This window comes from Melopsittacus undulatus, chromosome 10 (genome assembly GCF_012275295.1).
Source record: "Melopsittacus undulatus isolate bMelUnd1 chromosome 10, bMelUnd1.mat.Z, whole genome shotgun sequence".
Lineage (NCBI taxonomy): Eukaryota > Metazoa > Chordata > Aves > Psittaciformes > Psittaculidae > Melopsittacus > Melopsittacus undulatus.
In genome coordinates this window covers 8,037,288-8,052,179 of record NC_047536.1, presented here as the reverse complement: position 1 = coordinate 8,052,179, position 14,892 = coordinate 8,037,288, and the positions used below count along the sequence as shown (strand labels likewise).

General features: G+C 40.4%; 1 protein-coding gene across 1 annotated transcript; it reads right to left on the bottom strand.

Annotated features, from left to right (window-relative positions):
• Window positions 1-5,974: 5,974 nt before the first annotated feature.
• Window positions 5,975-13,181, bottom strand: IL12B (interleukin 12B). The gene is made up of 6 exons (XM_005144979.4): window positions 13,100-13,181; window positions 10,942-11,223; window positions 9,668-9,785; window positions 8,452-8,645; window positions 7,508-7,653; window positions 5,975-6,132 (listed from the first exon to the last, which is right to left on the bottom strand). The coding sequence occupies exons 1-6, from the start codon at window positions 13,179-13,181 to the stop codon at window positions 6,007-6,009; spliced, it is 948 nt and encodes a 315-aa protein (XP_005145036.2). The 3' UTR covers window positions 5,975-6,006.
• Between the last annotated feature and the right edge of the window lie 1,711 nt (window positions 13,182-14,892).

The following is a 14,892-nucleotide window of genomic DNA, read 5'->3' as shown; positions in this document are numbered from 1 at the left end:
TGTTCAGTTTAAAGAAAGAAGGCAAAATCTCATTGTTTTCTTCAGCTACGTTATGGGGATGTACAGAGCAGGCAAGAGCCAGACTCCTTGGAGGTTCACAGTGAAAGGAAGCAAGGGAATAGAGCAAATTGCAGCAAGAGAAATTTCAATTAGAGGTGAGGAAAACAAATTTCACAATGGGAGCAGTCAAGCATTGGAACAGGTTGCCCAGAGACACCACGGAAAAACGGATCTGTTCTTACCATGGTCTGGTGGTGGGGCAAGAATGTGGGGAACCAAGAGTCCTTCAGTGGTCCATTCCCACCTGAACTGATTCTGTGATTCTCATAGGTGAATGTCAGCTGTTGCTGGCAGTCAGCTGCTTTGGGACTTTGTGGCATATTGTATTTGTCCTTACGAGTTCACATCTCTAGGTTTGACAAAGCAGACACTGACAATAGAGTAGGATATTGATTTGATTTTAGCTCCTCAGAAAAAAAAGTTGTTGGGAAACAAGTGTTCAGATTCGTTTGTAATAGCTGCTGGTCTCATCAGCAAACTTGTACTGGTTTCCATTGGCTGGGACATACTGTTTGAATACATGTATGTTTATTGTGGGCCTCTGGTAATTTTCTACTTTCCTTATCGTATCTTGTCTTTTCCCAACTTCTTATCTCTCTGAGTTGTTATTTGGAAGAAAAAGCAGTTGCTTGTTGAACACGATTATTCACTTTAATGGGCCTGTTACATCTGATGAAATATTAGTGCATATTTTTCTGAGTGAGAACATTTGTCACAATTATTGATGCATTCCTTTTATTTTTGGAGCCCTGAATGGTGCACAAATGTGATGCCAAGAATGCTGCTGTAGCATGTCATTAGCTAAGTGCCTGCTTTATTCTGCATGGGAGGATGTTATCTTGCTGCATTCCAGAAAGCGCTGGTGGCAGCAGCTTGTTCCCATTCATGTGGAGTGCCTCATATTGAGGACATCAACAGTGCTGAAAAAAATGGCACATGGACCAGCTAAAAAACGTATTCTCACACCCCATGTATGCCTGGGAAGAATGCACAAGCCAAGGTAGATGTTGGTACAGTCACAAGTGGAAATTCAGACCTGTTAGTGATTCCAGCACATGTTTATACGCAACCTGGTACACAAGCTCCATCAATTTTGTTGTGAGTGGGTGGTTAGGGTTGTCCACCCATGTGCAATTAGTGTATCAGACTTTTAAAGTCTTGCGCAATGGAAGATTTGTGAACCAAATGATGTATTTCTTAAGGCATCAAACCGTGCCAAAACATTTGGGTATCTGCCTGAAGGAAGGTGAGTTTCCCATTTTGCACACCTTAAGAGAGATCAAAGAAGGGTTTAGTTAAAATTGCAGCTGTCAAGCTGGGACAGGTCCCCACTAAGGCTTTCAGGTGTTATTTTAGAAAGTAAAAATACCCAACACCAGACTCCCTGCAAAGACTGGAGCTGATCTTTATTCTTTTTCTTTGCATCTTCTGATCTCTTTAAGGTAAATTACAAGGCTGTGATACCTGCTATTGTGCAACTCCCTTGTGAATCCCTTGAGTTACTTAGTGTTATACCACTGATGTTTCTGAATTACTTGATTCTTCACAGATATATGCAAAACAGGCATTAGCAGCTTAGCACTTAGTTCTGTATGAATTGGACAGTGAGCTCTGAATAGGACTGATTTTGAATCACACTCTATTTTGTACGTTAAGATCAAAATTCCAGGAGCTTAGCACTTTGAAGTTCTGTCACACTGAAGTCAGTCAAACTGACATATTTGAGGAAAGCTATCTTTGAAGTTTTTTCATGTCTCAGAACAAGGTTAGAGGACACATGTTGGTCTTGCCTGTATTAAAAATCTTACCTCTATTTTTATAAAATCTCTTATAAAAAAGAGAAGGTACGACTTAAGTAGAAGAGGCATAAGATGAAGGCCAACATGAAAGGAGGGGTAGATGTGAAGAATTTGGACCTGAAATCTGTGTTCTTTCACAGAACCCCTAATCAGACATAAGCCTTTCCCCCTCTTTTGCTGTTACCAGTCTCTGCTTACCCAGCTGTAATGGGTGAAGCACTTAGAGGATAGCAAGCTCCTACTGCAACCTATTAGTGCCTCATTAAGTACAGCAACTATTTGTAAAGCCTTCTTTAAGATGAGGATCACCCACAAAAAGCCCTGGAGGGAATTAGTCAGTCTCAGTGCAGTGCAGATTTAGAGAGGTGTGGTAGGCAAAACCTAAACCCACATGATGAATGAAGAGTCTGAATAGAAAGCTAGAGGAGCTGCCCCTTCCCAGGAGATGCTGGCTCACTAAGACAAGGGTCCAGTAGAAGACCTATTATGTGTATGATTAATAACTATAGTTGCCTCAGGAATAAATATCAGTTCTATAATTTTATGTCAAAGAAGCTTTGATTTTGCAGTAGAAGGGTATTGAAGACAATTTTTTACATTGTGGAGTCTGATTGAGTGTGCCCATTGTGACATCTAGAAGGATACAGGTGCATTTACAGTGCACCAGGACAGGAATTAAGATACAGAAGTACAAGGATTAACAGACACATGAGCTATTATTTTCTTGACTGGAGGGAATATGTTCAGAGATGATCTCCAGTGTATGGAGGCATCATACTGAATATTTGTTCTGTGATGCTGACACCCTTTTATAGAATCTAGAGAGTTCCCCAGAGATGGGAGACGGACAATTCCTAGAACAGATACTCAGGGGCACTTGGATCCCTGTAAGGCCCATGGTATGGATAATCAAGGACTGAATCCAACTTCAAGCTGCGCTTTGCTATTTTTCTGAAGAATCTTAGACAATGACTTTCCACTGAAGCTTCCTTCAGGGAGGTTTAACTCACATTGTGGGATCAAAGCACAGAAAAGCATTTTCCTCCAAAGGTTATAGTTTCATATAGTCTTTATCAGGATACTTGTAAATTCAGCCTGAGTATTTCTGGGAGTGAAAATGGCTGAATCAAAGGTGATGAGAGGTTTCAATGACTGGTTTCAATGGTGCTGGGGTTTCAGCCCAGATATTCAAAGAACAGGAAGGTCCTACTAATTCTCCACACTGTACCAACAGTATTAGAGAGAAACCTCAAAGACCTCAAGATACATGTCAGCCTAGTTTCAGTTGCAAACCTCCAGACCACAGAGGCCAGTGAACTTCAGTGTGCTCTTAGGCTGCAGAAGAAACAATCCTTTCTTGGCCTGCAGAAGAGGGTTTAGAAGAGACTGAAGACTAACAGGCATGACTCTTCTCTGTTCTCCTGTACACTTTCACAAGCCATGTACTTGGTAGCATCAATCAGTAATATTACTTCTCCCTACAGACATTGCCTCAAAAGTAGTGTCTAATATACTGGTAGGAAGGTGAAGAGTGATATAAACCATTCTCAAATATCATAAGTAAACCAAATTTTCTTGTTTTCAGATGTATTTATTATTAGATTCTTTGTAAAAAAAAAAGCACAGTAAGTTGCATTTATAGCAAAAATAAGATGCGTACCTTAATAAATACTAACAGCACTTGTAGCTAGATTATCAACAGTTTTCTGAAATATCAGATACATCCCACATTTCAGTGTTTAAATATCTTTAATTACCACGTAAAATTGCTAAGACTAGAAAAAAGGAAGCACGGTCACAATGGAAACCTATTTTCAATTTCAGTGCTTCTCTATCAGGGATTAAGGCCTAAATCTTCAAAGATATTATAATGTATTTCGCCCTCCTAGAAATCAGGACTTAGGTGGTTTCACAAAAATGGACAGGCTTTAACACTTGCTTCTACTCCTTTCCTGACCTGGGCACTTACACTGTAAGCAGTACAGAAGCAGGACTTGATTTTTTCCCTAAGGTTCGGTGAAGGCACCTAGCATATGTTGCAGAAGTAGGGCAATACTTTCAAAATGAACTATAAAGATCTGTATTCTAAAACTCTAACTAGATGTTTAACATCCACGGATAAAACCAGTTACCAATTGCTATCTGAAATACCAGATAAACTGCGTTTTTTCTTAAATCATTTAAGCTGCCTTGGTTTCAGTTGCAGATTCATGACTACTTGTGCCTGTGGTTTTGCCTTTGGCACAGCAGATCTGATTTAATGTTACTGTCAGAAAACACCACTGCAAGAGGTGCATTGGGTACAGTTGGGTCACTGAATAAGGGGCCTCTAATGATCACAGGCATGAAAGAAAGGAGTTTTGTTAGGAGGTGTTATATTGAGTTATTGGCTCCTTTTTTCTTTCATGTTCACCAAAGGTGGCAACAGCAACAGGACTTTTCCAACCACAGCACCTCAAAGCTGCCTCCATGCCAGTGCTTCCATTGCAGCTTCGGCTCAGCTACAGGCATAGGCCTTTAAGAGTGATTGACCTCTCAGGCAACAACCATTTGCAGTGTTCATACCTGGGCATCAACGTAATGTAAACACAGCCAGTGGAAAAACTCCAGCAGCAAACGTAGCTGGGACTCAGAACTTGCAATTCCTTCTGTTACTAAAACATCTGCTGTCACATTGGCCAACAACGATGGCCCAGAGACATGATATGTGGCTGCCACATGCAGCCAAGGCTTTCTGTGCCAATACATTTCAACACAATAAATAATACTAAATTAAAATAAATAGGTTATCAAATAATTAAACAGTTAAATAATGGAATACTAAAACAGTTCTTTCAGCACATTAGCTTCCCAAATAAATTAACACATGAAACAGTTTAAATAGCAACTGCCATCATCTGGCATTGCAAGTCATGTCAAGTAAATAAATAATAATAAATAAATAAATAAATAAATAGAAGCAATACAAGAATATGCAGAACCTATAATAATGGCTAACAACAATGCATCAAAACACTATGCATGTTAATATAACATGATGTATGCTAAAGGTATTGCTAAAATCTAAGGAATTTAAAAGAGCTGCCAAAATCAGGGCCACATCAATCTATTACAAAAAAGTAAGCATGGCTTCTTAATAATCTCAATGCAGATTTCCTTCTGATTATGTTCTTGTGCTAGTTCATTCTTTACTTTCTTTAGGAGCACTGTGCCATTCTCCTAGAATCTCTTACTGGTTATCTGTAAAATAAGAGAAAGGAAATTTACATAAGAACTAAGATTTTTATTTCCCTCAGATCTAGATTTTTAGTCCATTTCTCAGTAAGGCTTTGCTGGTCTGAGCCATGCAGTGAAATGCCACTCCTCAATTGTTCTAAAGGACTCCAGACCACGCAATACAAGGCTCAGAAGTTCCCGTGTGAACATGACAGAAGTGTGATCTCATTTCAAATGTTTCAATAGGGCTACAAGTTTACAACTTTTCAAGAGTGTGACTCAGGATACTTGGAGGTCAGAGAGATTTGCATCTACATCTAAGTGAAAAAACACCCCAAAATTACAGAAGAGAGGATGAAGAGAAAAATCTGCATAATTCTTTTGGGTATTGGATCTGAAGGAGGATATTTCCGTATTTAAAAATATGTTTTGACTTGGAAAGCTGGGCTGAGAGTAATTCAGAGCTGTCAGAGAGCACTGATCAATTCACAGAATAAGGAAACAGCCATTTCTAGGACTAGCAGAAGCTGCTTATAGCTTTTCTTTCTAATAGCAAATATCTCAGAGCTCTCTCTTACTCCCTTTCTTATTTTACTGGTAGAACTTGGCTGTATATGGGTTGGCTGCTGCATTTGGATGCTCAACATTGATTCAATATTGGCAACAACCAAATGCTCATCTATTTCTCAGGCAATATTTGTAAGGGCCTAATGAGGTAGAATTCTACCTTTGTCTGTGAACCTACATCCATTGTTTCCTCTCTGATTTACATGGATTAAATAACCAAACATTCAGGAGACAAAAATGTCTGTGAGGACTATGAGGAATTGTGAAACAAATGAATATTTAAGAAACAGAAGTAGCTCATGGGCACCTTACTCTCCTAGGTAAGGAATCACCCCTGCTCCTCCAGCAGAAGGTTCTCTAAGCCTTACCTGCAAAGTGAAGACCACTCACTCCAGGATGAATTGTAATAACGATCCCTGGCTTGCACAGAGATCTTCCTCTTGGGCCCAGCTGCTGGAATCTTAATGGACTGCTCATCAGTGCCAGAGACCTGAACAGGGCACAGCTCCATCAGCAGATTGTAAAGGTCAAGCAGAACACACAATAAAGTGCCAGACAGACTGCAATAAGCACACATAACTTAAAAACTCCACTGGCAGTCTGTTGCTTCCAAGGCACCAGTCTTCACCCACAGATACCAAAGTCAAGAGGACATGTGGAAACTTAAGCTTCGGTAAAAACAAACTAAGAGCCCACTTGCCACTGGAGTTAATGTTGTAAAGCGATCCAACCCCCAAACCAGCATTAAAGGGTTAACTTGTTTATCTGGGGTTTTCTCTTTTTTCTTCTTCTTCCAGAGTGAGAACCTTAAAAGACAGAAGTTGCTACTTTTCAGCATCGCTGAAATTTCCACTGAGGGCTTGTGGCTGCTACAAGAAGCACTCTCTGCTTCTCTGCCTCAGGGACAAGGGACTCTACTAACGCCACTAAGATCAAGGAGTCAGCACTAAGGGGAATGGCCCCATCTGCCGGTACACGCTTGCCGTGTTGGGATTTTTTTTCACATAGAAAAAGACATCCTCTAGTGTCTGGTTTACAAACTGGAATGCTAGTTACGTTGGTTTACTTCTCTGACTGCTGGACCAAGGAAGAGCAACACTGCAGTTAAGAACCTGCGCTGTGGTCCACTGATTTGTGTGTTTCTTTCCAGTTCTGCTTTTGATTTGCCCACCTAAGCAAATTGCCATACTCCTGTCGTGTACCCTTCAGTGTGTATCCGTGAGCATTAGCAAATGAAGCAAAACCATTTTGTGATTTCAGACTAATAGAGAGTAGCAATGTTTAGTTAACAATTAACTAATACAATTAACAATACAATAACAATACAATTAACTAATATGATAACAATTAACTGGAAAGTTAGTGCCCAAGATTTTAGTCTGCACCAATCCCCACAGAAATGCTACCAAATGAGTCACTGATTCCTTATTTGCCAAGTCACCTACAAAGAAAGTCTGAGCTACCCCAGTAGAAACAGCATACAAGGAAAACAGTGCAACAGATCCTAGACTTCTTGGTTTGGAAATGGGGATTTTCCCACATTAGGAACCACACAGCCTACTAACGAATTAGTAAACACTTTTCTCACACGAGCACAGCTATGCAATGTTGGGCATGATTTTATCTCCCCAGTGACATCAGCACTGCATCCACCCCAGAGTGTGTTGTTTGGGAGCTTATTGCTCACAGAACTAGGAAGAGGTCTCTTCGTGCCAAGACAGTATCCTGCTACATTTGGGTCTCAGCACCCTTTTTTATTGTTATTATGTTTTTAAGTTTAGTCCATAATTCTTGCATACTGAGTTTGTATTATTTATATTGTCTGTTCAAGCAAGAAAACTCTGTTTCAAATGTTGTATCACTACCTGGCTGTTGCCTTTCTTTGTACTTTCAACTTTGACCCTGAAAGTCAAAGGGAAGTAGGACTTGGGTGTGCTCCATGTTCTGGGGTAGGTCCAGGTCACTGTTCCATTTGTGGCCACATACTGACACTGAGGTGGATCAGGTTTTACTGCAAGAGAAAATACAGCATTTGTATTAGCAGCATAATATTAGATGTTGGTATACTACTGTTGGTAGTTTTATAGGAGTCATCTTTGATGGCCCCCATGAGATTAAAAGAGAGGTAGACATGATGGATATGAATTGCCTTATATGCTTCTTATGAAAGCTTAAGCACACTCCCAGAGTCTCTCCAGGTTAAGATCCTTCTTTTTCTTTGCCCAGAGGGTTGCAGAGGGCCCTGTTGGACACAGATGAATGTCTTTGGGCCCTGCTGACTGTTAGGATATTTAGCAAAGCATCTGTTTCTGTAGGATGTTGCTTCCTTTTCCTGTGCCCTGTGGCATCATGGACACAACTGGTCCTCTTCTTTCCTGTCAGTTTCTATTACCCTGCCCTGGATGCCCATTTTTAAAAATGGATCAGAGGGAGAGCATTAACCATTATCTGAGTAAATCAGCAGCTCTCAGAGAAGAGGCTGCTGGGTTATTGGTTATTCTCTGACTTCTCTCACATAACCCTTACAAAACATCTCCATCTAATAAAGAAGGCTACAGAAACATCTGGGAGATGCAGTGTTTGAGGGTTTGAGGTCACAAGCTAGGAAAATGTTGCTTCTTCACTTCCTCATCTTCTTCCAGACTGCTGCTATGATTTGTTTCCCCTGTTCCTGTAACTGGGGGATTGATACAGATTTACAGTAGAACAGGGCAGGGATTCCCAAGCTTGGTTTGATCAGCTCCCGTTGTTAGTTCCACTATTGGCAAGAATAAAGCTAAGACTTAATCATGATTCCTGATCTACTCACTGATATCTCTGATGAAGAAGCTGCTAGTGTAGTTCTCATATTCCACCTCATCAATGACCTCCAGGAACATCTCAATTGGCTCGTGCTCTTCAGCAAAGGGACAGTAGCTTTCTTTCTGGCACTGGGCTGTGTATTCAGTCACTGATGCATCAGTGTGAGCTACAGGGCTGCTGCAGATTATGTCTCCTTGAGGGCTGAATACAGAACAGAGAAAAATACTGGAAATGCTTGTTTGTCCTGAGAATTCGTTGCCACAAGAACACCATGTAGTTGGTAAGGTAATGTTCTGATGTTGCCTGCATCATTTTATGGTTGTGCTTCAACAGCTGCAGGACAGTGGGAATTCTTAGCTCTTACATTTTCAGTGCTGTATTACATATTAATGTAAATCACAAAAGCCCCACTACCTTAGCAGAATGAATTAGGGTTTAAACCTAAATGAGGATATCTCATTCCTTATTACCACTGTCCCATGACAAGCTCTAGTATCTTACTTTGTTCCTTAGCCCTTTCCAAAGCCTTGCTGGAAGAAATAAGAGAAGGTTAAAATGTATCAATTGGGAAACAAATAGCAAAAGCTACCTATAAAGTACTACCTGAATCCAGTTCTATTTTTGCATTCAGCAAAATAAAACACTTTGCAGTTGCTTCTTCTTTAACAAACTGATGTTTGCTTAAGCCCTCCATGTTTTGGAGAAACCCCCAAGAGTAGTGGGAGGCAGGAAATCCCCATAAGGTTCCCCTCACATATTTCCCCTGCAGGTTTCTGCAGCGTTCCTCAACAGAGACTCGTCAGTGGCATGTGGCTTCTGCAGTGGGTGCAGCCTCCCACTCCCCTCATTGCACTGGATCTGCTGCGAAGGGACTTGGTACTACAATTGTTTCTGCTTTTGGCTCAACTTCCTCTGTCTCCACAGCATGAACTGGTTTGTTATTGCTTAAGTTACCCTGTGGCTGTACTGTAGCAGCTGTAACAGTCCAGTGGGGGTTGGTCCATTTTCAAGCCTTTATTAATTTATGAGCATCTTCCATGCCCTTACTAAAGTTAGTCCCAGTGATGGCTCAAAACATTTTGCACATGTTCAGACCCTGGAAGAGGGATTCCTTGCCTTCTACATGTCCTCAACAGCCTAAAATCCAGGATCTCCTATTGAGAGTAACAAAAAGGTTGCTCCAGCCTTACTATGAAGTTGTTAAGGAAAGTACAAGCTTTTACCCTTTTAGACTTCTGATTGTGAACTTCACATTTGGACTCTCATTTTCTGTCATCCATGAACATATGAAAATTCCAGAGTAGTTCTTTGCCTCACATTTTAAAAATGTCTTGTTTGGCTCTAGATGGAAAAGACAGAAACATGGTTTATTTAGTCTTTTTGCCAAAGAGGTCAAAGCAGAGAGAAAACAGTGATTCAGTAGGCTCCCATCTACTTTGGTACCTGGGGGGTACATCAGCAGACAGTCTCATACTGCCTTTGGGCAGCCACCTGTAGTTAAAAGGCCATATAACCACAGTTAGTGAGTGGCTGGAAGCTGGTTTACATGGGCCCACATTAACCACATCTACATGGCTATTGACAGGAGCTAGAGCACACCCCAGCTGTTGCAAACAGCTGTCAGTAAGAGATTTATATAGACAAAGCCATTGTTCCTTTCACAAAGAAACATTGCAGCTATTCAGTTGGCAAAGCTCTGTATTTGTTACCCCGTGCATGAGAGTGCTTGCAGGGGATCATCTCTCATCTTCACACACTGGGGCACTTTGTGGGGAATGTTTCCAGTATGAGAAGTGAATGAGGCCATAGTACAGGCGTGTGTTTTGTTTATGCTGCCCAGCACTGCAGACTCTCTATATTGTGCCCTGGATGTAGCTGACTGGCAGACCAGCCTACTGCATCTGACATCTGGGCCCAGGAGTCAGGGAAAAAGCCTTGGAAATTCCTAAATTCTTGGCACAACAGTAAGGAACTGCAATATGAGACATAGATGAGTGAGGTTCATGCAGAAAATGTAAAACATCACAGGCTTGTCCAGTGGGTTAATTGTGGATGGAAAAGCCCAAATTATAGCACTTAAAATCTAGGTCAGTCCTTGGTCATGTCAAACCATGCAGCCCTGGTTTTGCAAACTCTCTCCTGAGTGCTGGGTCTGTGAGATGAAGGCAAAGCAAGTCACTTGATTCCCCACTAGAAAAGCAGTGGCATAGTATTGATGTTATCCTGATTCTAATAATTCCTACCATCACTCCATCCTATAGGTCTAGAGAGTCTAAATTAATCCCACGGCAACAGATTCCTATGCTGCTCATCAGATGCTCCATGAACAAACCCACAAAAGTAATGCTTTGCCCTACACTGTCAGTAAAACATCTGAAGAGGACCCATTTTAAAGTAGGTGTTTCTGGCACATTTCTCCAGAGAGCTCCCTCTGGACCTCACAAAGTTCCAAGGCACAAAACTGAACAAGATACATCACAGAATATGATGACCATACCATCAAAGCTTTTCAGAATTGACCTTATCATTTGCCCATTGGAGTCTATTTTAGTTATGAGGAAGAAATCATAGCTGACGATTTCATGGGTATCAGCTGTCAGACAGGTATAGTTGCCAGCATCTGGAAACTCCTTCACTTCAGCAATCAGAGTCTTTCCAGTTCCTTTCAGCTCGCTGTCCTTTTCCCAGTACACTGGCAGTGTCTCATTAGATGTGTTACAGGTGAGCTCCACTCTTTTAGCTGGTGCCTCATTATTCCACTCTGATTCTATGACGTACACTGGACATTGCAGAGAAAGACACGTTAGCAGCTACTCATACCTGACGATATAAACGTTGAGCTGAGCCCTTTTTTCAACTCTACTTTCCAGGAAAACCACTAACAAATCTCTGGCTTTCTTACCCAAAGCCTCACCATCACCTGGAAACCTTAAGCACAAGAAGAGGTTCAACCTAAAAAAATCATGTCTCTAGAACCTGCTGATCAACAGGGTGACATTTTAATGGAAGAAGTGATTAATTTTTTTTCCATGTTCCCAGAGAACCTTATAGCAGTTCATAACCATAGGAAGTAGGCAGGTACCTTTATTTTAAAGGTGAGGATGCCAGGACACACTGAGCCCAGGTATTCCTTGGGCACGTGGCTTGTGGCCTTTCCTCACAGGATGGCGTGTAAAATTGCTTTGTGGTTTTAAAGCTAAGCTATGATTCTTTGCCTTCTTCAGCATCAAAGTCTGTGAGTAAGCAATGAGATAGATGGGAGCTCTGGGAAAGCAGTTTGTATTTGTCCATAGCTGTTGTTGTTTTCAATTTTCTGCAGTGAACAATCTGTACTCCTATCACCATGGTCCCAGTGGAGCAACTACTAAGAGATGGGTTATGACTGAGCTGAGCTACAGCAGAGCCAAATGGACTACAACAGAGGTCTTCTAAATACCATCTGGTAATTTTGAAGAGCCCTGTTGGCCTTTATAAATCAGAAGACATACCACATAACAAAATAACAACCCCATTAAAGAAATGTTATCTTCTCTTGTCTCTTTGCTAGAGAACTTCACCTACATTTTTGTGTGGCATCAGTTCTCAAATGTAACAATCATTGCTCAGATATACTACAGCTGCCACAGGCTTCTCAACCACGCTCAGTGACCTCAGAGACTCTTCTACATGCAAGAAATGGCAAAAATTTGTTTCTTAGTGTGTCAAGACCACAGCAAGGCTCAGCTCAGGAAATCAGAGTTCTAAGATCTAAGAGCACCTCAACAGAATGGGAGCTTTAAGACTTTATCACTAAGAACACTAAGAAATACGTGTGAAACACTGAATCTAAAATGACAGAAAACATGCAACTCCAGGTGGCTTGAAAGCTTACCAAACTGCTTATGGACCTTTGAAGCACAGGCAAGGTAAATCTTACAGATTTCAAGCACAGATTATTCTCAATACTGACAAACACAGTTTTCAGCATCATGGCATTGTCCAGGGAACCCACAGGATAAATAATTTTTAAATGTAAAGATACAGGGAAAAGCAATTGAATTAGTTTTGGAAATTAAAACACAGTCAGATTAAGAATGTTTTCATCATGTTGATTAGGGTCCTTTTTGGATAACTGCATTGAAGACAGCCTGGATTATGGAGCTACACTGGGTGAATAAGAACAGCAAATTTGATTAGCTGAATTTAGCCCAATTTTCTGGTAAGTTATTCAGCAGATTTGCTTATTACTGATTCTGTCTTTTTGCAAATGTATTTACATTTAAATTATTTACCAGAAAAGTTGGATGAGCCACTTCTAGGGTTTTAGATTTTACTATGAAATATTCTTTTCAACAATTAAGTCTGCACTCGCCTATTTGTGGGCTGTTACCTAAGTCACAAGATGCTGTTTCTGCTTCCAGACCTCATGACTGAAACTTTTGAAACAAGAGAGTGAGAAATAAGACAGTTTCTAATACAAAAATTCAAATGGCCGTTGAACAACATTTTAGGACTTCAATACCAGTTAGGTGGCTAGTTATCCACAAACAAACAGGAAGAATCCTGGCCTAAGGTACTATAACTAACAAATGCTGTACTTGTGAACACAAGCATGACTCTGAAATACCCTCGTGTCCTACAGTAGCTGTAGGTCTCAGTAAGTGAAGACTGCTTACCATTTTCCCTCAGTTTCCACTGTGCTTCCAGAAGGGCAGAAAAGGAAAATAATGAAAGTATGGCAAATAGTAGGTGAGACATCTGCAGGGGGAAAAAACCAAATTACTAACTTCATTGAGGATTACTGAATGTGTACCGAAACCAAGCCCAGTGCTGGGCAGGATAACAGCAAGAGAGAGTCAGTTCCAGTAAACTAAGAACTCTAAGACTACATAAAAATTGGAAATCAGGTTTGTACTGAACTCAAGCCGAGATTTTGATCTGCTGGTTATTGACACCACAAACCAGTTTAGAGAAGAAACCACGGAACTTAGAGGAAATTGTTGTGTGCATAGGTCTTATGTGGTCAGGAGCTCAGAAGCATTCCCAGGTCCTTCAGTTAAATATTCCTCAGGCAAGAAAAGTCTTGCTGATGTCACTGAGGCTACTTGCATGAACAAGGCATTGACTAAAGGATCCATAGACATTAAATTCCAGTCATACAAAGCTTGTAAATATATTTCTTGGTTTATGTACATGCCAGTAGTCTTTCTGAAACAAAGGATTGCAAATAAAATGAAGGACTAGCTGGAGTGTTTTGCTGGACTGTATTCTTCCTCACCTTGGTGAGAACAAGGGACAGCAGTGTCAGTAATGCAGTGTAGAGCTGGTGTCAATACTGACACTTGCCTAACTGGTGCCAGTTATAATGTCCACCTGAGGCTGCATAGCTTAATTCATTTTGCAAGCAATTTCAGCCAAAATTCCTACTGGATTCAATGCCACAGCTGTATTTGCAGAAATAGCTGTGTATGTATATCATTGTAGCTGTGTTTATTTGAGAGATAAACATGTATCTCACATGGGAATATGCAAGTATGTGGCTGTATTTACAATATATAAATGTATATTTGTCCTGACTGAAAAATACAGCTAGAGCTCTTCATGAAACACAAAACATATATGCCAAATATTGTAGTAACCACTGGGTGCATAAAAAACTTTGACAAGTTACAGTTTCAGATCTTTTCAACTGGAGATTAAACCAAATGAACAGGAGTATGACTTAGAAACAGAATGCACATGAAAAACACAAAATTAAGTGGTTTAGGATTTTTTTCCTCCCAAACTAGCCTTTTTCAGTGAAAGGGGAGTAGTCCTGATTTCTTCTCATATTCCATGAGACATATTCATTTGGGTTTATGGAGGAAGAGTTTGTGTGTATTTTTATGTGCTCCATATCTGCTTTTTTATTACTAGCAGTCATTAATTGTGATCAGAAGTCAACTGTCTCTGTACCAGTGCTAAATTATCTGATTTTGAACCCCTCACAACATAGCTATTAATGGGATCAGAAGCTACAAGTATCTGCAGGGAGTATCTAGGAGAGGAACTAGCTCACACTGCATCTATACTCAGAGAGAGGCACTACTGCTCAGTGAAAAGCCAGATATTATCAGGCAACCTATCAGCAGTTTATTGCTTCATTAAAAGGTAAACATTTTTAGCTACTGATGATTTTCCATTGAAGGCAGGATTATCTGTAATTTGTGAAAGAAAAACACGTTTTGCAACTTTCTAAAAGATGCTAATTTCTTTCGTTGTGACATGGCATCCATCACTATGCTGCTATCTGAAATATCAACTATAATCTGGAGGAGAAGGGTGTAAAACAAGCCTTCTGTTCTGTATCAGCCTTTCATGAAAACTGTAACTTGAAAAAAGAAAAGTTTCTCCTGGTTTTAGGGAGAAGATTCATAATTGAAGTTTGGATGAAAAAAAAACCAATTCAAATTTTCATGGAAAATTACTC

Coding starts and splice junctions, on each gene's coding strand:
- IL12B (XM_005144979.4), bottom strand. CDS start 13,181: ATGTCTCACCTACTATTTGCCATACTTTCATTATTTTCCTTTTCTGCC. Junction 9,786..10,941: donor AATTCTGAAAAGCTTTGATG/GTATGGTCATCA, acceptor TTTTCCATCTAG/AGCCAAACAAGACATTTTTA. Junction 8,646..9,667: donor ACAATCAGAAGTCTAAAAGG/GTAAAAGCTTGT, acceptor TTCTGTATTCAG/CCCTCAAGGAGACATAATCT.